The sequence below is a fragment of the Hypanus sabinus genome, unplaced genomic scaffold (genome assembly GCF_030144855.1).
Source record: "Hypanus sabinus isolate sHypSab1 unplaced genomic scaffold, sHypSab1.hap1 scaffold_209, whole genome shotgun sequence".
Lineage (NCBI taxonomy): Eukaryota > Metazoa > Chordata > Chondrichthyes > Myliobatiformes > Dasyatidae > Hypanus > Hypanus sabinus.
The window spans coordinates 451,962-475,830 of NW_026780194.1; the positions used below are offsets into that span (position 1 = coordinate 451,962).

Sequence of the window (23,869 nt, forward strand, 5' to 3'; positions counted from 1 at the left end):
GGAGTGTTGATGTTATTGTTCCCTTTTGTACGGGAGGGGTGGGTTTTGGGGTTTGATGATCGGGATGCCGTTAGTTTTTATGCGGGGATTGGGGTGGAAATTTCATTTTTCACTGTGAACGACATTTGTTTCGTGGCTCTCTGGAGAAGTAAAAAATTCAGAGTTGTTTAAGGATACCTGCTTTGCTAATAAATTAACCTTTGAACTATCCGCTCCGAGCGGGGCTTCCCGGTGTCCAAACATGTTAATTCCCATTCCCATTCCCGTTCCGACGTGTGAAATATCGCCTCCTCTTGTGCCAAGATGAGGCCACCCTCAGGGTCCAGGATCAGTCCCTATATTCTATCCGAGTATCCCCCCCCCCCTCCACCCGCCAACCCGTTTGCGCTGCAAGGACCTCCGGCCACCGGCGGCGATGTGCAGACCTCTGCATCTCCCATTCGGGCGGCGATAATTATGGGCTGATCCCGAGATTGTGTAAATCGAGGCCGGTTGCATTGAGAAAGGACCGGGCCTGAGCTCTGCCGGACGGCTGGAGCAGTGGTGCAGTGCCATTTAATACTTACTTTAATAATATGACGAAGTATTGCATGGTTGCGCTCACTAATTATCATAAAATATAATTATCAAGCAGGTAAAGTAACGTTTTTGCTTAGAAGCCATAGGGTTGCTAGTGAGAAAATTTTACTTTTCTTTCAGCGAGTTCACTGTCAATGCATCGGATGACAGTATTGATGGCCCGCTGGGGAAATTTACAAACGAATTCGAATATTGAAAGGACTGGATAGAGAGGTCGTGGAGAGCTATACTATCTGGTTATCAGATTATTATTATACAACTTAAATATACAATCGGTAGGCTTGTTCCCCAGCTTGGGATTCTAAATTGGAGAATGGTGCTTTATTCACAAAATTGTCACAGTCCACAGTGACTGTGCACGGATCCCAGCAAAGGAACCCGCCACTGCAGCCCCATAGTGCACTCTGTACTGATTGCAAAGCTACGAAATTGCATGTGAATAGCCTCCCCTCCCCCAACTCCACTCTTTCTGCCTCACCAGCAGATTGGGGCATCTCACATCTCGCTGCCTCCGCCAGGACATTAAACTGTGAACAACTGTGGTCAGGGACTGATCTCTGGGGTACTCCAAACGCTACCTCCTTCCAGTCTGAAAACGACCCACTCATCCAGACACACACTACCGGCAGTTTATCATCTCCAACGAAAAAGCCTAATCACCTACTCCTGAGGTACAATACCATTGCTGACTCTGAGTTTACCACCGTCAAATGCCGGGATGGACATAATAATCAGAAAGTCTCTCGTCGCAGCCGCGTAAATAAAATGTGATCTCAGTACAATGTAGACTAGAGAGGCCACTCAGTCTATCTGGTCCCTGCCCAGTTTTCTGTTCCATATCAGTATTTTAAAACTTATCTCTCACTCTCCCTGTTGCAACTTGTCACCACTCTGTGGGAGAAGAGATTTCCCTTGAATTTCTTAGAATCTGAGAAATCTGCAGCAAATTACAGACCCTTCGGCCCACAATGTTGTTCTGACCATGTAACCTACTCTACAAAATGCCTAGAATTACCCTACCACAGAACCCTCTATTTTCCTAAGCTCCATGTACCTCTCTAAGATTCTCTTAAAAGACTCTATTGTACCCGTCTCTACCACCATCGCTGGCAGTGCAGTCCACTGACTTTTCACACGATCAATGCGTCTCATCATCTGATACACCTGCATGAATTTCCCCAGGCTAATTAACACGATGAGCTCGCTGAGTATTTCCCCAGGGCTCTGGACTAAGATGGTTAAACTCCTTTTTCCCTGCTCTTTTCAAATTTTGTGTCATTTCCACTAATTTCAGAGGACTGTGCCTCAGACAGCCGGGTTGTTGCAATGCGCCACTAAAGCCTGACAGCAGAATGGCGAGTGAATCTTCGATGGAGCAGAGTCAGAAACCAAAGAGTTTCCAGCTCCAATCAGGGCTCTGGGGCTCCGGAAAGAGATGGGATCTGGAGGTTACGAGCAGGAGGAGGAAGAGGAACCAGACTAGCAAGATGTGGCTATGAATGAAAGATGGGAAACATTTGGAAACTGGTCAATTGAAAAACAAAATGGTTAATTTCTACAAAACATTGCAGGTAATCAGCAAATGTGGAGAGGAATAAATGGGCAGCATTTATTCCGAGCCCCTTCAGCATGTCCAGACTGTGTACTCCTCTGCTTAGTTGCTGCCTGAACTGCAGTGCTCCTTCAGCATTTTGTGTGCGTGCGACTTTGTATTTCCAGCAACTGCAGAATCACTTTTGTTTCAGATCTGCATTTGTAAGAGGATTGCACTTTGGCATTAGATACACAAAATGCCTGTTGATATTTAGTGTATCGTTTATGGGAGCCGCTTTCTGCATTAAGAAAGCTGCTGAGTTTTTACACACAAAAAAAACCTGTGATATGGACATGGAACCTGTGCTTGCAGAAATGTTTAATAGCACCATGGTTACCCATAAAGCCGCGCGAATAAAATTCCGCTGTCGTTTGAAGCAGCGATCAAATACGCAGGCGCAGGGTTGCTGCCGTCTCCGATAACTACGCATGCGTGCAGTATACAAAAATGTCGGGCGGAGCGGCAAGTTAAGGGCTTTTCTGACTCTAATTGAGTGACAATTGCTGTGAGAACTGTGGCCCGTAAACTCGGCACAGGCAGGTCTTTTTCCTCTCTCTCAGCCCCACGATCCGTACACGGGCCCCGGGGAGCTTCCGGCTAATCAGGGAACGGGAGCAGATAGATCTTACAGACAGAGCTGAGCTCTAGCTAACTGAATGCAAGGATTAGAAACTCGGAAAAAGAGAACAAAATCTTTCTATCAGCTGTTAAGAAAATCACCTTTGCTCTATCTCCAACCGCAGCAGGAGAAAATCTGCAGCTGCTTTAAATCCAAGCAACAGACACAAAATGCCGGCGGGACTCAGCATTAGTACTCTTTCCCATAGATGCTGCCCGGCCTGCTGAGTTCCTCCAGCATTTATTGTGTGTTGCTTGCTCCGCCTGCTCTTGCTCTGGACTTTTCTACCCGTGAGAACATGTTCTGCCAATTCTCTCTGGGCACATAACGATATCAAACACCTTTGCCCTGGGCAACAAGTAGCTTTCACATCACAAATGTGGCAGACTCCAGTGAGACAGACTGCTGCCCTTCCCTTCATATTCATTGGCATTGTCGTCACTGAGTACATCACCGTCCGTCACTTGAGGGAGGTTTCAGGGGAAATATTTATGTACAATACAGAAACTGGTGTTACCTGTGTGCATTGTGGTGATGCAAAAGTTGCTGGAGAATTTGCAAGTAGGAAGAAGAGTGATATTTGGAAGTCCAACTTTTTGAAGCACCATTCAGGAAGAAAATTGCATACAGTGATATGCAAAAGTTTGGGCAGCCTGCATGGTCAGTATTTAGTAACAACCCCTTTGGCAAGTATCACAGCTTCTAAAGGCTTTCTGCAGCCAGCTAAGAGTCCTTCAATTCTTGTTTGGGGATTTTTGCCCATTCTTCCTTGCAAAAGGCTTCTAGTTCTATGAGATTCTTGGGCCGTCTTGCATGCACTGCTCTTTTGCGGTCTATCCAGAGATTTTCGTTGATGTTTAGGTCGGGGGACTGTGATGGCCATGGCAAGACCTTCAGCTTCCGCTTCCTGAGGGAGTCCATTGTGGATTTTGAGGTCTGTTTATGATCATTATCCTGTTGTAGAAGCCATCCTCTTTTCATCTTCAGCTTTTTTACAGATGGTGTGATGTTTGCTTCAAGAACTTGCTGGTATTGAATTGAATTAATTTTTCCCTCTACCAGTGAAGCGTTCCCCGTGCCACTGGCTGCAACACAAACCCAAAGCATGGTCGACCCATCCCCATGGTTAACAGTTAGAGGGGTGTTCTTTTCATGATATTCTGCACCTTTTTTTTCTCCAAACATACCTCTGCTCATTGTGGCCAAAAAGTTCTTTTTTTATATTCATCAGTCCACAGGACTTGTTTCCAAAATGCATAAGGCTTGTTTACACAAAATGCTGGTGGAACGCAGCAGGCCAGCCAGCATCTATAGGGAAAAGCACTGTCGATGTTTCAGGCCGACACCCTTCATCGTTTCGCTTGTTTAGATGTTCTTTTGCAAACTTCTGACGCTGAATTTTGTGGCAAGGGCACAGGAAAGGTTTTCTTCTGATGACTCTTCCATGAAGGTCATATTTGTACAGGTGTCCCTGCACAATAGAACAGAGCACCACCACTTCAGAGTCTGCTGAATATTACTGAAGGTCTTTTGCAGTCAAACAGGGGTTTTGATTTCCCTTTCTAGCAATCCTACAAGCAGTTCTCGCAGAAGGATTTCTCGGTCTTCTGGACCTCAACTTGACCTCCACTGCACCTGTTAACTGCCATTACTTAACGACATCATGAACTGAGGTAATGGCTACCTGAAAATGCTTTGCTATCTTCTTATAGTCTTCTCCTGCATCATGTATTTTAATTTTCAGAGTGCTAGGCAGGGGCTTAGAGGAGTCCGTGGCTGCTGATTGTTGGGACAAGTTTTGTGGAGTCAGGGTATTTATAAAGCTTTGAAATTTGCAACACCTGGCTTTTTCTGATGAAGATTGTGAACAATCCATAGCCCTAACAAGCTAATTAAGGTCTGAGACCTCGGTAAAAATTATCTGACAGCTCAAATCTCTTGGGGTTCCCAAACTTTTGCATGGTGCTCTTTTCCTTTTTTTCCACTCTGAAATTGTAAAAACAAAAATAATACACTAAGCTTGCTTAATATGTTGAAAAGAATGTTTCATCTTTAACTTTATGACTTTTGGAGATCAGTTCATCTTCCACTCAGTTAACTAGTCAGAATAACAGAAATTTTGACCGGGGTGCCCAAACTTTTGCCTACCAATGTATATATGGTGTGCAAAAGCACTGGCGAGAAAATCCTTCAGTACTGCTACAGGCCTGTTGCATTGGCTGTGTGAGAGTGAGGATGAAGTCAGTGAAACCCAGAGGAGATCAAAGTGCTTGTTGACAGTGACTTGCTAGCTGTAGAAATGAATATCTCTCTATATAAAATTCAGGGTGCACGTGTTGTTGTCACTGGGCAAAAATTTGCACAGCACAAGGTTTTTGTGAACACTGGTGATTACAAATTGGAGGAGATACTGGTGGGAAGGTGGGGAGACCTCCAGTGTCCCTGATACCCTCACCTACAAGATGTGCATCCAGCTACAGCTTGTAACCCTGCACATTAAGAAGCTGGAACTTGAAATGGATGAATTCTGGATCAGCCGGGAGTGGGAGGGGCTGATAGAAATGACAGAAAGAGAGGTGTGCCTCATCGAGGTGCAGGACACAGGAAACTGATTGAGAGTCAGAAAGGGGAATGAGGTTAAACAGCCATCGTAGAATACTCCTGTGGCCATTCCCCACAACAACAGGTGGACCACTTTCGAAACTGTTGGGGGAGGGATTATCTGGCAGAGGTAAGTCAAAGGTGTGATAGGGGATTCGATAGTTAGGGGAACAGAACTAGAAGGGGACTAATCTCCTAGTAGTAAAGCTTGCAAGTGCTAGTGGGGTATTTAAAGTTGCAGGCAGGGAGGGAGCCAGAATGACAGAACAGATAATGGAGGGGGTGAATCGAATTGAATTGACTTTAATACTTATATCCTTCATATACATGAGCTGTAGAAATATTTACATTATGTCTCTGTCTAAATGTGCAATGTGCAATTTATAGTAATTTATAATTAACAGTATGTACAACAGGACAGTCAACATAACAGAGAAATACATTTGTATCTGCATGAATTAATAAGTCTGATGACTTGGTGGAAGAAGCTGTCCCAGAGCCTGTTGGTCCTGGCTTTTATACTGCGGTACCATTTCCCAGATGGTAGCAGCTGGAGCAGTTGGTGGTTGGGCTGACTGGGATCCCCAATGACCCTTCAGGTCCTCTTTACAGCCCTGAATAGTGGGAAGTTCACATCTACAGATGTGCTGGGCTGTCCGCACCACTCTTTGCAGAGTTGTGCAATTGAGGGAAGTACAGTCCCCATACCAGGCAGTGACACTGCCAGACACAATGCTCTCAGTTGTGACCCTGTAAAAGTTCTTAGGATTTAGGTCCCCAATTCAAACTTTTCAATGTTCTGAGGTGAAAGAAGCACTGTTGTGTTTTTTTCACCACACAACCAGTATGGATGGACCATGTATTATGATATTGTAGCCATTGCTGGGACTTGGTTCCAGCCAACAGTCTGAGGGATATGGAGGAACAAATCTTTCTCCAGTGATCACAGACCATGCCAAGAAACAAAGCTTGATATATTAAGTGATTTTAATTTTCCATCTATTGACTGAGACTCCCATACCATAAAAAGACTGTTGGGGTAGAGTTTATCAAATGTGCCCTTAATCGGGATGTAGAATTCCCAATGTAGAAGTTGCATGTGCAATTACTTGTGCAATAAGCTATTAGGAAATGATCCGGGGCTGTTGACAGAAATTAGTGATCATAATGCCTTGAAATTCAAAGTAAATATGGAAAAAGCGAGGTCTGGACCACGGGTTGAGATTCTAAATTGGAGAGAGGTCAATTTTGATGGCGTCAGAAAAGATCTGCCAAGTGTGGATTGGGACAAGCTGTTTTCTGGCAAATTATGATAATTTTCTAATTTATAATTTTACTAATTCGATAATTTATGATAAATACCATAATTAGTTGGTGAGTGGGAGTTCTTCAGAAGTGAAATTTTGATGATGTAGAGTTTGTAGGTGCCTGCAAAAGTAAAAGTTGAAAGATAACTGGTGCAGGGAACCTTGGTTTTCAAGAGATATCGAGGCCCTGGGTATTTTGTTCCTCTCAATGCTTCAGACTGTTGGGTGCTGCAATATCATAATTCCACACCGTGAGCTCATCCGACAATTTTTTCAGTTGTCTTCTCTTGGTTTCTAAAAGCTTCCCAATAGTTTCTGCTCTTTTGTTTGCCCTCTCTTTGGCTTTTATATTGGCTTTGGCTTCTCATTTCAGCCACGGTTGTGTCCTCCTGCCTTTCCAATGCTTCCAGTTCTTTGGGATATATCTACCATGCACCTCCTGAGTTGCTCCCAGAAACTCCAGCCATTGCTGCTCCGTCGTCACTCCTACCAGATTCCCCTTCCAGTCAGGTTTGGCCAGCTTCTCTGTCACAGAAACATGGAGAAGCTCAGAACAGAAACATGCCCTCTCTGTACGATCAGAATGGTAATCTATACGGGAGACAAAATAGATGGGGGAGGCTTTAAATAGTAGTTTAGCATCTGTATTTGCTCAGGAGATGGACACAGGTGAGGCAAGGCAGCATCAACTTCATGGATCCTGTACAGATTACAGAGGTGGATGGGTTTGCTGTCTTGAGGCAAATTAGTGTGGATCAATCCCCAGGGCCTGACCAGTTGTTCACAGGGACCCTGCGGAAGACAAGTGCAGAAGTTATCGGGGCCCAAGCACAAATATTTAAATCATCCTTAGCGACAGGTGAGGTACTGGAGGATTGGAGGACAGACAATGTTGTTCCACTGTTTGAGTGGGGCTCTAAGGAGAAACGAGAAAATGTTACATTTGTGAGCTTGAGATCAGTAGTGGGAAATTTATGAGAACATGTGCAGGAACCGGATTTATAAGTATTTGGATAGGTGTGCACTGATTAAGGATAGACAGCATGGCTTTGTAAATGGTAGGTCATGTCTAACCAGTCTTATAGAGTCTCTCGAGGAAGTTATCAGGAAAGTGAAGACAAGGCAGTGGATGTTGTCTACATGGACGTTAGCAAGGCACTTGACAAAGTCTCAGATGGGAGTTTAGTCAAGAAGGTTCAGTCATTCAGCATTCAAGATGAGACAGTAAATCGGATGAGACACTGTCTTTGGGAGAAGCCAGAGTGTGATAGCAGTTGGTTGCCTCTCTGACCGGAGGCCTGTGACTAGTAGTGAGCCACAGGGATCAGTGCTGGATCTGTTGTTGTTTGTCATCTGTATCAGTAATCTGGATAATAAGATGGTTAGGGATCAGCAAATTTTTGGATGAAACCGAGTCTGGGGATTCAGCGGACTGTGAGAAGACTATCATGGCTTGCAGTGCGAACTGGACCAGGTGGAAATATGGCTTGCGAAATGGAAAATGGAATTCAATGCAGACAAGTGCGAGCTGTTGCATGTTGGTAGGACCTACCAGGGTGGGTCTTACACAGTGACTGATCGGACATGGAGGAGTGTTGTTGAGGAATGGGATCTGGGAATACAGGTCTATATTTCACTAAAACTGGTGACACAGTTCGATAGGGACGGAAAGAAGGATTTTGGCACATAGTCCTTCATAAACCGAAGTACTGAATGGTATGTTATGTTGACTTTGTACAAGACATTGGTGAGGCCTAATTTGGAGTATTGAGTGCAGTTTTAGTCAGCAACCTACAGTAAAGATGTCAAGACTTTGAAAGAGTTCAGAGAAAGTTCACAAGGATGTTGTCAGGTCTGGAGGACTTGGGTTATAAGGAGAGATTGAAAAGGCCAGGACATTATTCCTTGGAATGTAGAAGATTGAGGGGAGATTTGATGGAGTTATACGACAATTTAGAGGTTTATGGATAGGGTAAAAGCAAGCTGGCTTTTACCACTGAGATGGGGTGAGACTACAACCAGAGGCCATGGGTTAAGGGTGAAAGGTGAAATGTTAAGGGCCACATGAGGGGAAAATTCTGCCGGGTGAGTTTCCAAAGAGATCACCAGCTCGTAACCCAGCACGGATGGAAAGCGTGCAGGGGAGCCGGCTGGATTCGAACTCAGGACCTTTCGTCCCGAAGTCTGGCACTGATGCCACTATGCCACCAGCCAGGTCAGGAGATATTTTTTATGGCATTGAAACGTGGCATTTTAAATTAACATTACATAAAGGAAAACCCCAGCTGCACATCAACAAAGGCTATTTGTGTGAGAGGGTTTAGTTACCGTGGGGCCAGACACCCTTTCAGCTCAGTGGGAAGAGGGACTAATTCAAATGGACAGAGTCAAACAGAGCCAAGTCACAGATTGGAGATGGCATAAGTGCCCCATTCTTATAGACCATCAGAGAGTTTGAGGGTCGTTCCAGATACCAGTACTGTGCCCAGTTAGGTGATTTTGCTCTCCAACTTTTGTTGAACTTCACTGTAACAGTGTGATGTCGGATCACACCTTGTCAACTCAAGTGATCTCAAATGTTGTCCTTCACCCACTGATGGATTTTTAAATCTTTTTACAGATTAATATCGCCAAGGAATTTGTCTATGGGAATTGAAACACAACACACCAGTTGTGCTGTCTCTGACTAGATATTTAAGGAGCAAGGGATTCAATCAGCCATCCTTCCTGTTCAGACTGTGCGGAGGGATTCACTCGGTCATCTGACCAACTGGCACGTCCGTCATTTTACACAGGGGAGAGGCCGTTCATCTGCTCAGACTGTGGGAAGGGATTCAATCGGTCATCCCACCTGTGGGCACACCAGTCAGTTCACACTGGGCAGAGGCTGGTCATCTGCTGAATTTGTGGGGAAGGATTCACTCGGTTATCTGATCTAATGGCTCACCAGCGAGTTCTCACTGAGGAGCGACCGTTCACCTGCTCGGACTGTGGGAAGGGATTCACTCGGTCATTTCACCTACTGAGACACCAGTCAGTTCACAATCAGGAGAGGCAATTCACCTGCTCAGACTGTGGGAAGAGATTCACTCAGTCATCTCACCTCCTGGCACACCAACGTGTTCACACAGGAGAGAGGCCATTCACCTGCTCAGACTGTGAGAAGGGATTCACTCGATCATCTCACCTACTGGTTCACCAACGTGTTCACACTAGAGAGAGGCCATTCACCTGCCCAGACTGTGGGAAGGGATTCAGTCAGTTATCTGTACTGAAGGTACATCAGCGAGTTCACACTGGAGAGAGGCCATTCAACTGCTCAGACTGTGGGAAGGGATTTACTCAATCATTTCACCTACTGAGACACCAGTCAGTTCACACTGGGAAGAAGCCATTCACCTGCTCGGATTGTGGGAAGAGATTTACTCAGTTATACAACCTACAGAGTCACCAGCGAGTTCACACTGGGGAGAAGCCATTCACCTGCTCAGACTGTGGGAAAAGATTCACTTCGTCATCTCAACTGAAGGTACATCAGCGAGTTCATACTGGGGAGAGGCCGTTCACCTGCTCAGACTGTGGGAAGGGATTCACTCGGTCATTTGAACTGAAGGTACATTGGCGAGTTCACACTGGGGTGTGGCTGTTCACCTGCTCAGACTGTGAGAAGGGATTCACTCAGTCATCCAACCTACAGAGTCACCAACACGTTCACACTGGGGAGAGGCCATTCACCTGCTCAGACTGTGGCAAGGGATTCAGTAGTTCATCCACCCTACAGAGACATCTGCGAGTTCACACTGGGGAGAAGCCATTCACCTGCTCGAAGTGTGGGAAGGGATTCACACAATTATCTGATCTACAAAATCACCAGCGAGTTCACACTGGGGAGAGGCCGTTCACCTGCTCAGAATGTGGCAAAGGATTCACTCAGTCATCTAATCTACTGAGACACCAGCGAGTTCACAATGGGTAGAGGCCATTCACCTGCTCAGTCTTTGGGAAGAGATTCTCTCGGCCACCTCCACCAAATGTGCATCATTGTCAAGTCAAACTTGAGTTTCAGGAAGGTATTAAGGAAGAGCAAGACTGCACTGGCAGAGAGGACGGAACCTACTGCCTGAGGGCGGTTTCTGCCCAGAACATTTGGGCGGACCCCGCAGCGTCACAGTGGAAGTCCAAGAGCAGCATAACATCGGCAGCCAGGAGTAGCGTCACAACCCGCGGTAAGATGCCGAACTTTAAATAATTGTTGAGACTGTTTCAGGGAAAGGAGCACTGCTGTCACTGCGTTTGGGTTAACTCCGCCATCGGGTCATCGCACGCAGGCACTTCTTGAAAACGATGCGAGGCTTAAGAAGAGCTTGTGAACCTTCGAGAGAGTTCACCCAGTTTGGAACCATAACGGTCCAGTAGAGAAACGGAGGTGCAGGTCCAAAATCGTCTCCGAAGTCCAACAGGCAGCCAGTTTTTCACCTAATCCTAATGTTACTACCACTGCCTTATGACTATCCTTGACTAGACTAATGACTGACTTACCGCTGATTATTTATGACTACTGACTAATAATTACCAACTGCCACACTTGCGAAAATAAAAATAAAAAAGGAAAAAGAAAGGAAAAGGTCATTGAGTGGAATCCGGTTAAAACCTTCGGGTAGGCGTATTCAGTCCCTTTCAAGTGGGGAAGCTGCACATGGGAGCAAGAACTCCGACTTGACAGTGAAAAACTGGTTGACAGTGAAAATACTGCTTGACAGCACTGTTTGACCAGGAAAAAGAAATCTGGGAGCTTTGAACTGGACCAGCAAGAGCAATAACCTGGAGTCCTGAAAAAGGAAGGAAATCAAGTTCAGATAAAACAACATCAAAGCATCACTAAAAAGTTGTACTCTCACCTGTGAACAGCCAGCAGATGGAATCAAACATGGCTGATCAAACTATTGGGAAATCAGTTGAGCAACTCAAGCTAGAGAGAATGACAGCAAAAAGATTGTTTTCTTGTCTGGCCAACAGTATTACCAGGACCTATGAAGACATGTCTGAAGAGGAGCTCAGAGTGAGTTTCAATAAACTCACAATAGAAGCCGAGAAAGTCATGAAAGCCAATGATGATGCGGAGGCCGGACTCACCGCAGAACGGGAGGCAGTGCTGAACACATAGAAAGTAGCTGTGTTAACTGAACAGCAAAAAGCCGACCTGGCAAAGACGGCAAATGAGTGTGAGTTGAAACTGAAGGAAATCAGAAGGTTGATCCGGGAGACTCTTTGGACCAACTTTGGAAATGTTGAGTTGCTCACCGTACTACAAGCAGCAGAGGATGAATGTGAAGACGTCACTGCTGTACAACCCGATGGCCACCAGGAGGCGTATGGCTTCATGCTTAACCACCTGCAATGACTGGTAAAGACAGCGAAGGAGGTGGGAACGATGGAACCGGCCAGGGGATCGGAAGCACCTTCAGAGTCGCCTAAAGGGGCTCGAACTCCACGTCCCCAAGCTGGTTTCCAAGAAGGCCCACTTCATACAGGCAAGGAGAAAGGAGGATGCTGAAAGACTAACACTGACGGCATTGGGCTTTTCCTCCAATTTTCCCACGCCAGCCATCAGACTGAAACCGACGGCCCTTCCCAAGTTTACTGGCAGCAGACGTGATTTTCACAGGTGGAGAAAGGACTGGGAAGCACTCCAGAGGCAGCGAGAGCTGACCGGTTCAAGAGAGGTGAAAAAGGTTCAACTGCTGGACAGTCTTGACGACAAAGTCAGAAGAGACCTTCGCCTCAAAACTTATAAAACTGCAGATGTCATCTTCTGTGTTCTAGAAAACCGCTATGGAAATGGAGTGTGGAAATCGGAAGTGGGATAGTATTGGCGCAGCATGCGAGCCAAAATGCGGGGGTTGTGGCTGCGGAAACTGCCAGCTGGGCGGTAAAGGAATGACTCTTGCTGAAGAGAGGGAACTTGTATACAAATTCATATTCAAAAAAAAATCAAAGCAATAGTGATAAGGGAGAAAGAAAGGCATGAATATTGACTTCTCTAACTTCCGTTAATGCCCCTCCTCCCCTTCTTACCCCATCCCTGACATGCTTAGTTGCCCATCACTCCACTTGTTCTCCATCTCCCTCTGGTGCTCCCCTCCACCTTTCTTTCTCCCTAGGCCTCCTGTCCCATGATCCTTTCCCTTCTCCAGCTCTGTATCACTTTTGCCAATCACCTTTCCAGCTTTCAGCTTCACTCCACCCGCTCCGGTCCTCTCCTATCATTTCGCATTTCCCCCTCCCCCACCTACTTTCAAATCTCTTAATATCTTTCCTTTCTGTTAGTTCTGACGAATGGTCTCGGCCAGAGACGTTGACAGTGCTCCTCCCAAAAGATGCTGCCTGGCCTGCTGTGTTCCACCAGCATTGTGTGTGTGTTTGAATTTCCAGCATCTGCAGATTTCCTCGTGTTTGCACAATATACGAAGGATACTTCACATTATGGATCATATATACAAAAAAATAAAATCAAAGCAATAGTGATAAGCGTGGACGCTGAAAAGGCATTTGATTCGGTTAATTAGAATTTTCTTTACAGAGTTTTACATAGATTTGGTTTCCATAACAATTATTAAAACTATACAGGCACTATATGACAACCCTACCGCTGGATTAAAATCAATGGATATTTAATCAAATAGTCTTACCCTAGAAAGGGGCACAAGACAGGGTTGTGCATGGTCAGCACTACTCTTCGCATTATATCTGGAACCATTAGCTCAATACATCAGACAAAGTGGGGAATTACTAGTAAAGGGGCAGAGCATAAATTGGCTTGTTACGTGGATGACATTTTGATCTATCTAGGGCAACCAACATACTCTTTACCTGATTGATGCAATCCTTTGAACAATATGGTCAATTATCAGGATACATTATCAACATAGATAAAACCCAATTACTTTCATATTACTACAGCCCAGCAAGAGAAATTGAAAGTAGATAACCCCGGGCATGGCAAACAGAGTCTTTCAAATATTTGGGCATCATTATGCTAAAAGATTAGGCAACATTATCAGAATGTAATTATCAGCCTTTATATAAAAAGAACATTAAGGAATATATAGCAAGATGGAACCGGATTCCTTTCTTTTAGTTTCAGTTCAAGGAGTGAGTCTATTATAATGAATACACTGCCCAGACTGATATAGCTCTTTCAGCCCCTACCAATAGAGATTAATCAAAATCAATTCAATGAATGGAACAAGATGTTATCAAGGTATATTTGGCAAGGTAAAAGGCCTAGAGTTCATCTCAAAACTTTGCAATTAGCAAAGGAAAAGGGTGAATGTGGCCTCTTCGAGGTTATTATTTTGCAGCACAGTTGAGAGCTGTGATGTGCTGGAGCAACCCATCGTATGACGCACAAAGGAAAAACATTGAGGAGCGGGTACTTCCCATCCCCATACAAGCAGTTTTGGCTGATAATAACTTGCAAAGGTACATAAATACTATTGATAATCCATGGGTGAAATTGACTCTTAATATGGAAAACTATTATAAAAGAATATAATCTCGAGGGAGATACTGCAATTCTTCAATGGTGTGCATATAACTCAGATTTTACACCAAATAAATTGGATGCTAGATTTAAGGACTGGACAGCTAAAGGAATAACAGTTCTTTGCAACATAATGAAAGAAGGAATACTGTGACAGTATGTAAATAGGATGCTTAAAATTGTATCCAAGGCAAGCACATGCATGATAGAGCTATTTAGAAAAGCATATAATTCAGATAACGGTAGTAGAATTATTACAAGCATGTATAAGAGTTTGTCAAATCTTAAAACATATTTGACTTCAAACATTAAAACAAAATGGGAGAAGGAAGGAGGGATAATTATATCTGAGGAAGAATGGACAATAATATGGAGGTATCAATGGAAGTGTACCAGTTCTCAGAAATGGAGGGAGTTCGGATGGAAAAACTTGATAAGATATTTCATTACACCCTCCCAGAAATCCCATTATGATAGTAACATCACTGTTTGCTGGAGAAACTGTAGACATTGAAATGCAAATCATTATTATATTTTTTGTGACTGCCCTGTTATCAAAAGCTATTGGAGGGGGATACACAATGCCCTACATGGCATCGTTAGATATGAAATACCCTTGGGGAGTAAGACCATATATTTTGGATGTATACCTCAATGGTTGAAAAAAGATAAATATTTAATGAATATATTGTTGGCAGCTGGTAAAAAGACTGTTACTAGGAAATGGTTATCACAGGAGAGCCCAACTTTAAATGCATGGATGGAAATTACAATGGACAAGATGGAGAAGATAATCATAATCTGGAACAAATTGATTCATACTGGGAAAAATGGTTTAACTACATAATCCCTCTAGGCCTGCTTTTATTCTCACAAATCAATGAATATGTTATAAAAAAAGATCACTCCCTACTTGTACATAGTTTTTTTTTCCTTTTGCTTGTTTTTTCTTTCACACTTATAGAAGTGTATACCTCAGATAAATTCTATGTGGGGATTTGTGGCATATATGATTATATGATATATATTTACAATGTCTGAAATACATCTTCTGGAAATTTTTGTTTTATGATGAACTTCAATAAAAAAAACGAAAAAACAGTCAGATAATACTTTTAAGTATATATTTTCATCAAAAATGAACAGGATTCAGCACTCCATGTGTGTATTTGCAATCGTGATAAGAAATACAGACCAGAACACGTACATGAGAGGCCAACTCAGAACAATCAATCATCACTCCGGAAGAAAACTTTAACCAGTGGAATGAGTATGACCCTCCATGGGAGACATCCCAATGATCTGAGTAGACTAGGTGGTGACAAGGAAGCCTTGAGCACCTGACTGAGAGTTGGAGACCTCTCCCCCTAAAAAACAAAGGAGTTCCTTGCAGAAATACAGGACAAGTTGTTTGACAAAAGGGGGGAAACATCAAAAATACATGAAATATTAACAAATGAGGAAGTTAGTGCAGAAAATGCCAGAGAAATCAGACACAATCCAACACATTCCAGGATCCTGCAGCAGATTTACTCAATCTGATTACTTACAAAGTTACAAAGAAATGGCAAATATCATTCACTAAAATCTTGCTTTAAAATACAAACTCATGAATGCCCTCCATCACTTCATAAAGGTACAATAAATTCAAGCCCAATACAGTTTTAGTGTCAAAATCTTGCAAATTAGATGATAATCAATACATTATTTCAGATAGGACAATCCATAAGAACCATCCAGATATAATATTACAGGATAAACAAACAGGAACAACTCCCCCAACAGATAAAACCATTCCCAACACACACATGTTCCTCAACCAGTGGAGCACCGCACCCCAGGTATTGTTTGTGTCATCAGTCAGACAACCAAATTATTTTCTCTGTCAATCAGCTTCCAAATGTTGCTACTCTGTCATTCATTGCCTCATTCTGCTGCTGATCCCCTTCTCATCATATGTTCTTACGTCAAATATCATCCAGACCCCCAAACTCTGCCCTGTGCAGACTCGCCTCTGGTTTCCGACCCTGCTTCATTGAGCATTCAACTAATCGTTTCCCATTCTGCTTTCAGTTTTTAGAGAACAGTGGTGTTCTCTAACAACACTTTAGAAGCAGGGAAAGTGACCCATAATGTGGAAATGAGATGTGATTAAGGAGTTTAACTGAAGAACATCTCAGACAGAACTGCAGTCAGCTCGACTTCTTCAGTCAGCAGAAAATTCAAGGGAAACCTTTTCACCCACAGAGTGGTGACTGTTAGGAACCCATCACCACAGGGAGAGTGAGAGGGGGAAAACCGGAGGATTTACAAGGACTGTTGTGGACAGAATCACTGGGTCCAGCTGGCCCGAGTTGACTCTCTACTGTACACTAGGTGTGTTGTAAATTCACCAAGACAGAGTTTAACATAGAACTGATTTATTTGTCTTAGACCCAGAATATTAAACTCCCGTCCCATTAAAGGTGAATGTGCAGCAGAAAAAACTCCTCCCATGCCCAGTGACCAGGGTGCAGGACTGGGTGTGGTGAGCAGCAGCAATAATTGCAGAGTTCAGCACCGACAGTCAGTCTCGAACTTGCATTCAGCAACAGTGATGGACAAATATCCAGCATGCAGCCTATTGAAACTTTCTCCCCAGTGTGAAACTGGTAGTCTGTCACAAGTATAACAATGTTTAGGTTATGACTAGAGGTGACAGTGCGAGGCTATCCAATGAGAGAAATGTTCTTTCTTGTGAGTTTGGAAGAGAGATTTTGTGCTCTTTTGCTGGGGAGAGATGAGAAGACGTGAATGGAGAGACTGGGCCCTTTTTCTTTTTTTTTTTGTTTTCTTTACTAACCCTGGGGTCAAAGTAAGAATTATAAAGCTCAATCATTTAATCACATATTGTGTACTGTTTTGTATTTCAGGGTACTGATTTACTACAGGGGACACGGCACACAGCATCCACCAAAACGAGATTTCTTTAGTTTGGCCGGGCTGCGGGTCTATCACCCCCCATATTAAGCTGAGGGCCAAAGCGAGAGTTACATGTGGTTAGATTAAAGAACACTGGGGCTGTCTACAAGACGGGTCAGAGCCGTCTCTATTTCCTGAGGTCCTTTAACATCTGCCGGACGATGCTGAGGATGTTCTATGAGTCGGTGGTGCCCAGTGCTATCGTGTTTTCTGTTGTGTGCTGGGGCAGCAGGCTGAGGGTAGCAGACACCAACTGAAACAACAAACTCATTCGTAAGGCCAGTGATGTTGTGGAGGTGGAACTGGACTCTCTGACGGTGGTGTCTGAAAAGAGGATGTTGTCCAAGTTGCATGCCATCTTGGACAATGTCTCCCATCCACTCCATAAGGTACTGGTTAGGCATAGGAGTACACTCAGCCAGAGACTCATTCCACTGAGATGTAAACCTGAGCGTCATAGGAAGTCATTCCTGCCTGTGGCCATCAAACTTTTCAACTCCTCCCTCAGAGTTTCAGACATCCTGAGCCAATAGGCTGGTCCTGCGCTGGTTTCCACTTACCCCTAGACATTGATTGAGCTTGTTTCTTATTATTGATTATTATTCCTACACTTCTATGTTTATTTTTGTTAACCTGCTTTATATGTGTATTTGTATTATTGATACTGTTTTGCTTATTTTACTAATAAACGCCTTTAGCTAAAATGATAGATTTCCCTTATCTGATCTGGTTGTGTGAGAAACCAGAAAGACAGGCAGCAGAAATGGATGTTGACGAGTTTCTGTTAAGTCCAGACTTTGTGGCATTAAAGAAGGCTAAAAAGTCTGAGTTTTGGGAAATGGTGGAGTCCTTCGAATTCAAGGAGGTTAAGAAAGGGATGATGATGGCAGAGATGCAACGTAAGATAGCTGAACATTATGTCACGATGCAGATATTCAAGGCAGAGTTGTTAGAACACTTTCCTGTAGGGAAAAAGTGGCCGTGAACCAGAAGTGGCCTAGAGATAAGTGGGTGGTGTTGTTACAAAGTGTACTTAAAAGGAAGGCTCAACGTGCATATGCAGTGTTGTCTATGGAGGCTGCAGAGGATTATGAGGAAGCAAAACTGGCTATCCTTCAGGCCTATGAGCTGGTACCTGAAGCCTATAGACAAGAGTTCAGGGACTTAAGGAAGCAGTGGAATCAGATGTTCACAGAGGTTACATACAACAAGTGTGTGTACTTTGACCGTTGGTGCGCTGCAGAAGGGGTTGAGGAGGATTTCTACTGCCTACGAAAGATGATCCTGATTGAAGAATTAAAAGATTGTGTTCCGGATAATGTCCGGAGATACCTGAACGAGAAGAAGAATAAGTCCATATCAGAATCTGCCAAGCTAGCAGATGAATACGCCTTAACCCATCAAATGAAATTTTCCCCAAATAAGTGCTACCACAGGAGTAGTAGGGGTGGTAGAGAAAGCCTAACGGCTAAGTCTGAGACTAAGCCGGGGTCTACCGGAAAAGACAAGGAGGAAAAGCCGTCTGGCAGGTCTCCTAGCGGTGTGTGTTATAACAGTGGGAAATCTGGCCACATAGCATCTAAGTGCTTTGCTCCAAAGAAGGAGACGGGGAAAGGAAAGGCGACCGCGCCGACGGGCTGTGTTAAGCCGGTTGAAATGCCGTTAAAAGAGGAGCTAAACCGAGTTCAGGAGGGATGTGAGAAATCCCTTTCAACCGGGTTGGTACCTGTGAGGGAGGGGTCACCCCCAGTGCCAGTAAGAATCTAGAGAGACACTGGGGCTTTTTAGTCCTTAATCCTCAGCAGAGCATTGGAATTCAATAGTGAGGCAGATACTGGTGACGTGAACGTGATAGAAGGGGTTGGAAAAGGAACTGAGGCCATACCGTTACATAAAGTATTTCTGAAGAGTGACCTGGTATCTGGACCAGTCATGACAGGGGTACGGGCTGCACTCCCGATACCCCATGTAGATGTCTTACTCGGGAATGACCTGGCCGGGGGGGATGTCTCCTCTGCAGTTCAGCTCACGAGTAAGCCTGCCAGGACTGAGCCCCCACCCATAGTTCCTGAATTTAATCCCGCAGGTGCAGTCACCAGAAGAATGTCGAGGAAAGCTGTTAAGACAACCCCTGATTTAGCCGAGTCCAACCTTGATTTAGCTGAGACGTTTTTACCAGCCCCGTACCAGGAGAGGTTGGAGGATGGTAAAACGGAGAATAGTGGGGCTAAAGAAAGTAAGGGAGACAAAGCAGAGTCAGTGTTGTCAAGGAACAGAATCTTGAAATTGGCCCATAAGATACCCCTGGGTGGACATTTTGGAGTGAGCAAGGAATTTATGGAGGCACAGAGCCAAGATGAGGAACAGATGTGGCAGTTAGAAGGTCCAGGGTTGGACACGGATGATGTTTCTGGATTGACAGAGCTGGTTGTAGTTGAAGAATTTAAGTGTGTTCTCAATAATGCAAAGGCTTTCCGAGATGAAAAGGATGCCGCTACCTTGAGGGAGTCCGCTGGGTTAGCAGACGAGGTTGTTTTAACCTGCAAGGTTGAGTTTACTCCAGATGGGTGTTGCCCAGAGAGTAACTGGGAGGATAAGGGGAACTTGGAATTTGAAACTGGGACTGGTATTGAAAGCCTAGAAGAGGCAGTTGTCCCATTGGCCTGTGTTCAGGTTACTGAACCTTGTGTGGAGACTCAGGAAAGGTCTGAAATGTCTGATTTGGTTAAAAAGGAATGCAATCCTTTTGGGTCAAATGGACTTGGTTCCATGAAGAAAGGGTTAACCTTGGCACCAGTAGAGAGTGAGGATTCTCAGTCACGTGTATTAAAAGTCAGTGATGAGATAAAAGCTGGTGAGATGGATGTTATTGAAGATACTGAGGGAAAAAGTGTTACTCGACTTTTGAATAAAGTAAATGTAAATTCGGGTTTGGTTCCAGGACTGTTGTGCAAAGGGAAGAGACCGTTAACTAAACAATGGTTTGTTAACAAGATGTTTGTTTTGAAATTTAAGGATAAACAACTTGGTGATGTTGCTCAAGTATGTGATTTGGAGAGGCAGAACTTAAAGTGTTGTTTTGGCCCAGAGAGACCATCTGCTAGTGTCATCAAGGAAACTAATCAAATTAAATATCCTGAAGATAAAATTAATGACCTGCTTAAAATTAATGAGTGGGTGTGGAAGTTCAGAAAATGGGCTTAGTTTATTTGGTGATCAGCTTTGTTTTTCTGGACGAAGCTTGTGAAAGTTAAAGATGATATCATAGCAGGTTGACTGAAAGTGAGGTTTAGCAGTAAACCAGAGATTACTATTTGCACAAACTTCTGTAATGTACTACATTATAATCACACATGTATTGGTTCACTCTTTATGATATACACCTAAGCTAAGAATTAACTCCACTGTAGAAAAAGAATTACTGTCACTTACCCTGGCATTACAGCAATTTGAGGTCGACATTTGTCCAGCGTAGAAACCAGTGATAGTCTATACTGATCACAACCCCTTGGTATTTTTGACAAACATGAAGAATAAAAATACATGGTTATTTAGTTGGAGTCTGTTGTTACAAGAATTTGATATTAAAATACAAAATGTAAAGGGAAATGACAATGTAATTGCTGATTGTTTATCCAGGTGTTAATTTGAAAGTATACCTGTGTTATCCTTGTAGTTAAAGACCACTTCTGTATTAGATTAGACTCTGTAATGTGCTTTACTAGTGAATTTTCAACCCGGTGAAGATTCTTTGAAGGGTGGGGGTGTTATGTGTGCTGAACAGACCTGATGGAAATGGGGTCCAGAGCTGACCCTTCCCCCCCCCCCTTTGAGGACTATGCAGCTAATGAGAGTGAGAGAGAGATGAAGAACAGAGGTAGAGATATCTGCTACAGATAAGAGAGAGACGACTGATTTAGGTATTATGGCTGCTTCACTGATGGACAGGTAAACGAAACCTTTTGCTGCCGGGACACTTCTTTGCTCGTTAACATTCCTGAAGAGACAGCAGGAGTGGCCTAGCTTGATGGACATAGACATATTGAGTTGATGGATGGCTGATACCCCGTCAGTGGGGATAAAAGACGGGTCTGGGGAGACACTCTTCAAACACACCAGTGGACACTGACCGAGTGTTGTGCACCCACAGGAAGGTGGGGGCTTAGAGGACCGAATCAGAAGATCGGTCACAAAGGCTCACAGTGTGACGGCAGGGCTGGTGGGGACTTGTGTGTGTGTCCAGTCATGCCAGGGTGATGAGTCCACCACTGAAGAACAGTCTAGCTGAGAACGGAGGGGTCATAACCGAATGACCACAATGGTACAACGGAATAAGAAGACAACAGAAGGTTTGCTTGCTGCAGCTGCCCAATCTCTTGGTCGCTTTCTGCCCCCCTCTCTCTCTCTCCAATTGCAGCACAGCAACAGCTACCTCAGCATGGACGAACTGAACTGAACTTTATATTCTCTTATGACTATTCATATACCCCTAGATATTGATAGAGCTTGTTTATTATTGCTAACCTGTTTTATATGTATATTTGCATTATTGATACTCTTTGGTTTATTTTACGAATAAACACCTTTAGTTAAAGAACCACCAGACACCAACATATCCTTCCATTTCTGCTGGTCTGTTAACCCAGTTACTGGGTACGTAACAGCATACTTGACTTAGTATTATTTAATTATTTATGGTTTCATATTGCTATATTTCCTGTTCTTGGTTGGTGCGACTGTCACGAAACCCAATTTCCCTCAGGAATAATAAAGTATGTCTGTGTCTGATTACTGAGTTAATTGCTTACCACATTCACAGCAGGTGAACGGACACTCCCCGGTAAGAACTCAATGATGCCTACTTGGTTGATTTGGCTGAGAAAATCTTTTCCCGAAGTCTGAGCAGGTGATCAGCCTCTACCCAGTGTGAATTCGCTGATGTACCTTCAGCTTAGATGACCGAGTGAATCCCTTCCCACAGTCTGAGCAGGTGAATGGCCGCTCCCCGGTGTGAATTCGCTGGTGTGCCAGTAGGTCGGATGACCGAGTGAATCCCTTCCCACAGTCTGAGCAGGTGAATGGCCTCTCTACAGTGTGAACTCTCTGATGTACCTTCAGTTGAGATGATTCAGTGAATCCCTTCCCACAGTCTGAGCAGGTGAACAGCCACTCCCCAGTGTGAACTGACTGGTGTCTCAGTAACTGAGATGACCGGGTGAATCCCTTCCCACAGACTGAGCAAGTGTACAGCCTCTCCCCAGTGTGAACTGACTGGTGTACCTTCAGCTGGGATGAGCAAATGAATCCCTTCCCACAGTCCGAGCAGATGAACGGCCTCTCTCCAGTGTGAACTCTCTGATGTACCTTCATTTGGGATGACCAAGTGAATCTCTTCCCACATTCTGAGCAGGTGAACGGCCTCTCCCCAGTGTGAACTCGCTGATGCACCTTCAGTTGGGATGAGCAGGTGAATCCCTTCCCACAGTCTGAACAGGTGAACGGCCTCTCCCCGGTGTGAATTTGCTGGTGTGCCATTAGGTTAGATGACCGAGTGAATCCCTTCCCACAGTCTGAGCAAGTGAGTGGCCTCTCCCCGGTGTGAATTCGCTGATGTACCTTCAGTTGGGATGACCGAGTGAATCTCTTCCCACAGTTCGAGCAGGTGAACGGCCGCTCCCCAGTGTGAACTCGTTGGTGTGCCATTAGGGCGGACGACTGAGTGAATCCCTTCCCACAGTCTGAGCAGGTGAATGGCCTTTCGCCAGTGTGAACTGACTGGTGTGTGAGTAGGTCGGATGACTGAGTGAATCCCTTCCCACATTCTGAGCAAGTGAATGGTCTCTCTCCAGTGTGAACTCTCTGATGTGCCTTCAGTTGGGATGACTGAGTGAATCTCTTCCCACAGTCTGAGCAGGTGAATGGCCGCTCTCTGGTGTGAACTCGCTGGTGAGCCATTAGGTTAGATGACAAAATGAATCTTTCCCCACAAATTCAGCAGATGAAGAGCTTCTGCCCAGTGTGATCTGACTAGTGTGTCCACAGGTGGGAAGACGACTGAATCCTTTCTCACAAATAGAACAGGTGAATGGCCTTGTCCCGGTGTGAACTTGCTGATGTACCTTCAATTGAAATGACCGAGTAAATCCCTCGCCACAGTCTGAGCAGGAAGGATAATCGAGTGAATCCCTTGCTCCACTTCTTAAATATCAAAAGAGACAGCAAAACATGTGTGTTGTGTTAGACATTCCCATAGACAAATTCCTTGTCATTTTTAACCTGTGAAAAGATTTACAAAATCCATCAATTGGTGCAGAACAACATTTCAGCTGAGATCACTTGAGTTGTCAAGGTGTGTTCTGACATCACACTGTTACAGTGAAGTTTAACCCAATTTGGAGAGAGAAATCACCTTCTAACTGGGCACAGTGCTGGTATCTGGAATGACCATTAAACTCTCTGACGCTCTTCCTGTCTCTATAAGAATCTGCCATCTCCAATCTGTGACCTGGCTCAGTTTGACTCTCTCGATTGGTATTATTCCCTGTTCCCACTGAGCTGCATGGGTTCCTCCCCCACAGTAACTGAAACACTCTCACACAAATAGCCGGCAGTGCATTCCACGCACCCACCACTCTCTGTGTAAAAAAACTTACCCCTGACATCCC

The 23,869-nt window shown here is 44.4% G+C and overlaps 1 protein-coding gene across 1 annotated transcript in view; it reads right to left on the reverse strand.

The window, feature by feature from the left end:
• LOC132387680 (zinc finger protein 850-like) overlaps positions 1 to 23,869 on the reverse strand; it is a 98,574-nt gene that overhangs the window by 67,003 nt on the left and 7,702 nt on the right. Inside the window, exon 3 of the mRNA XM_059960053.1 lies at positions 22,137 to 23,480. Within this exon, the coding sequence (XP_059816036.1) occupies positions 22,137 to 23,159 (1,023 nt within the window). The 5' untranslated portion in view covers positions 23,160 to 23,480. The remainder of the gene's footprint in view (positions 1 to 22,136; positions 23,481 to 23,869) is intronic.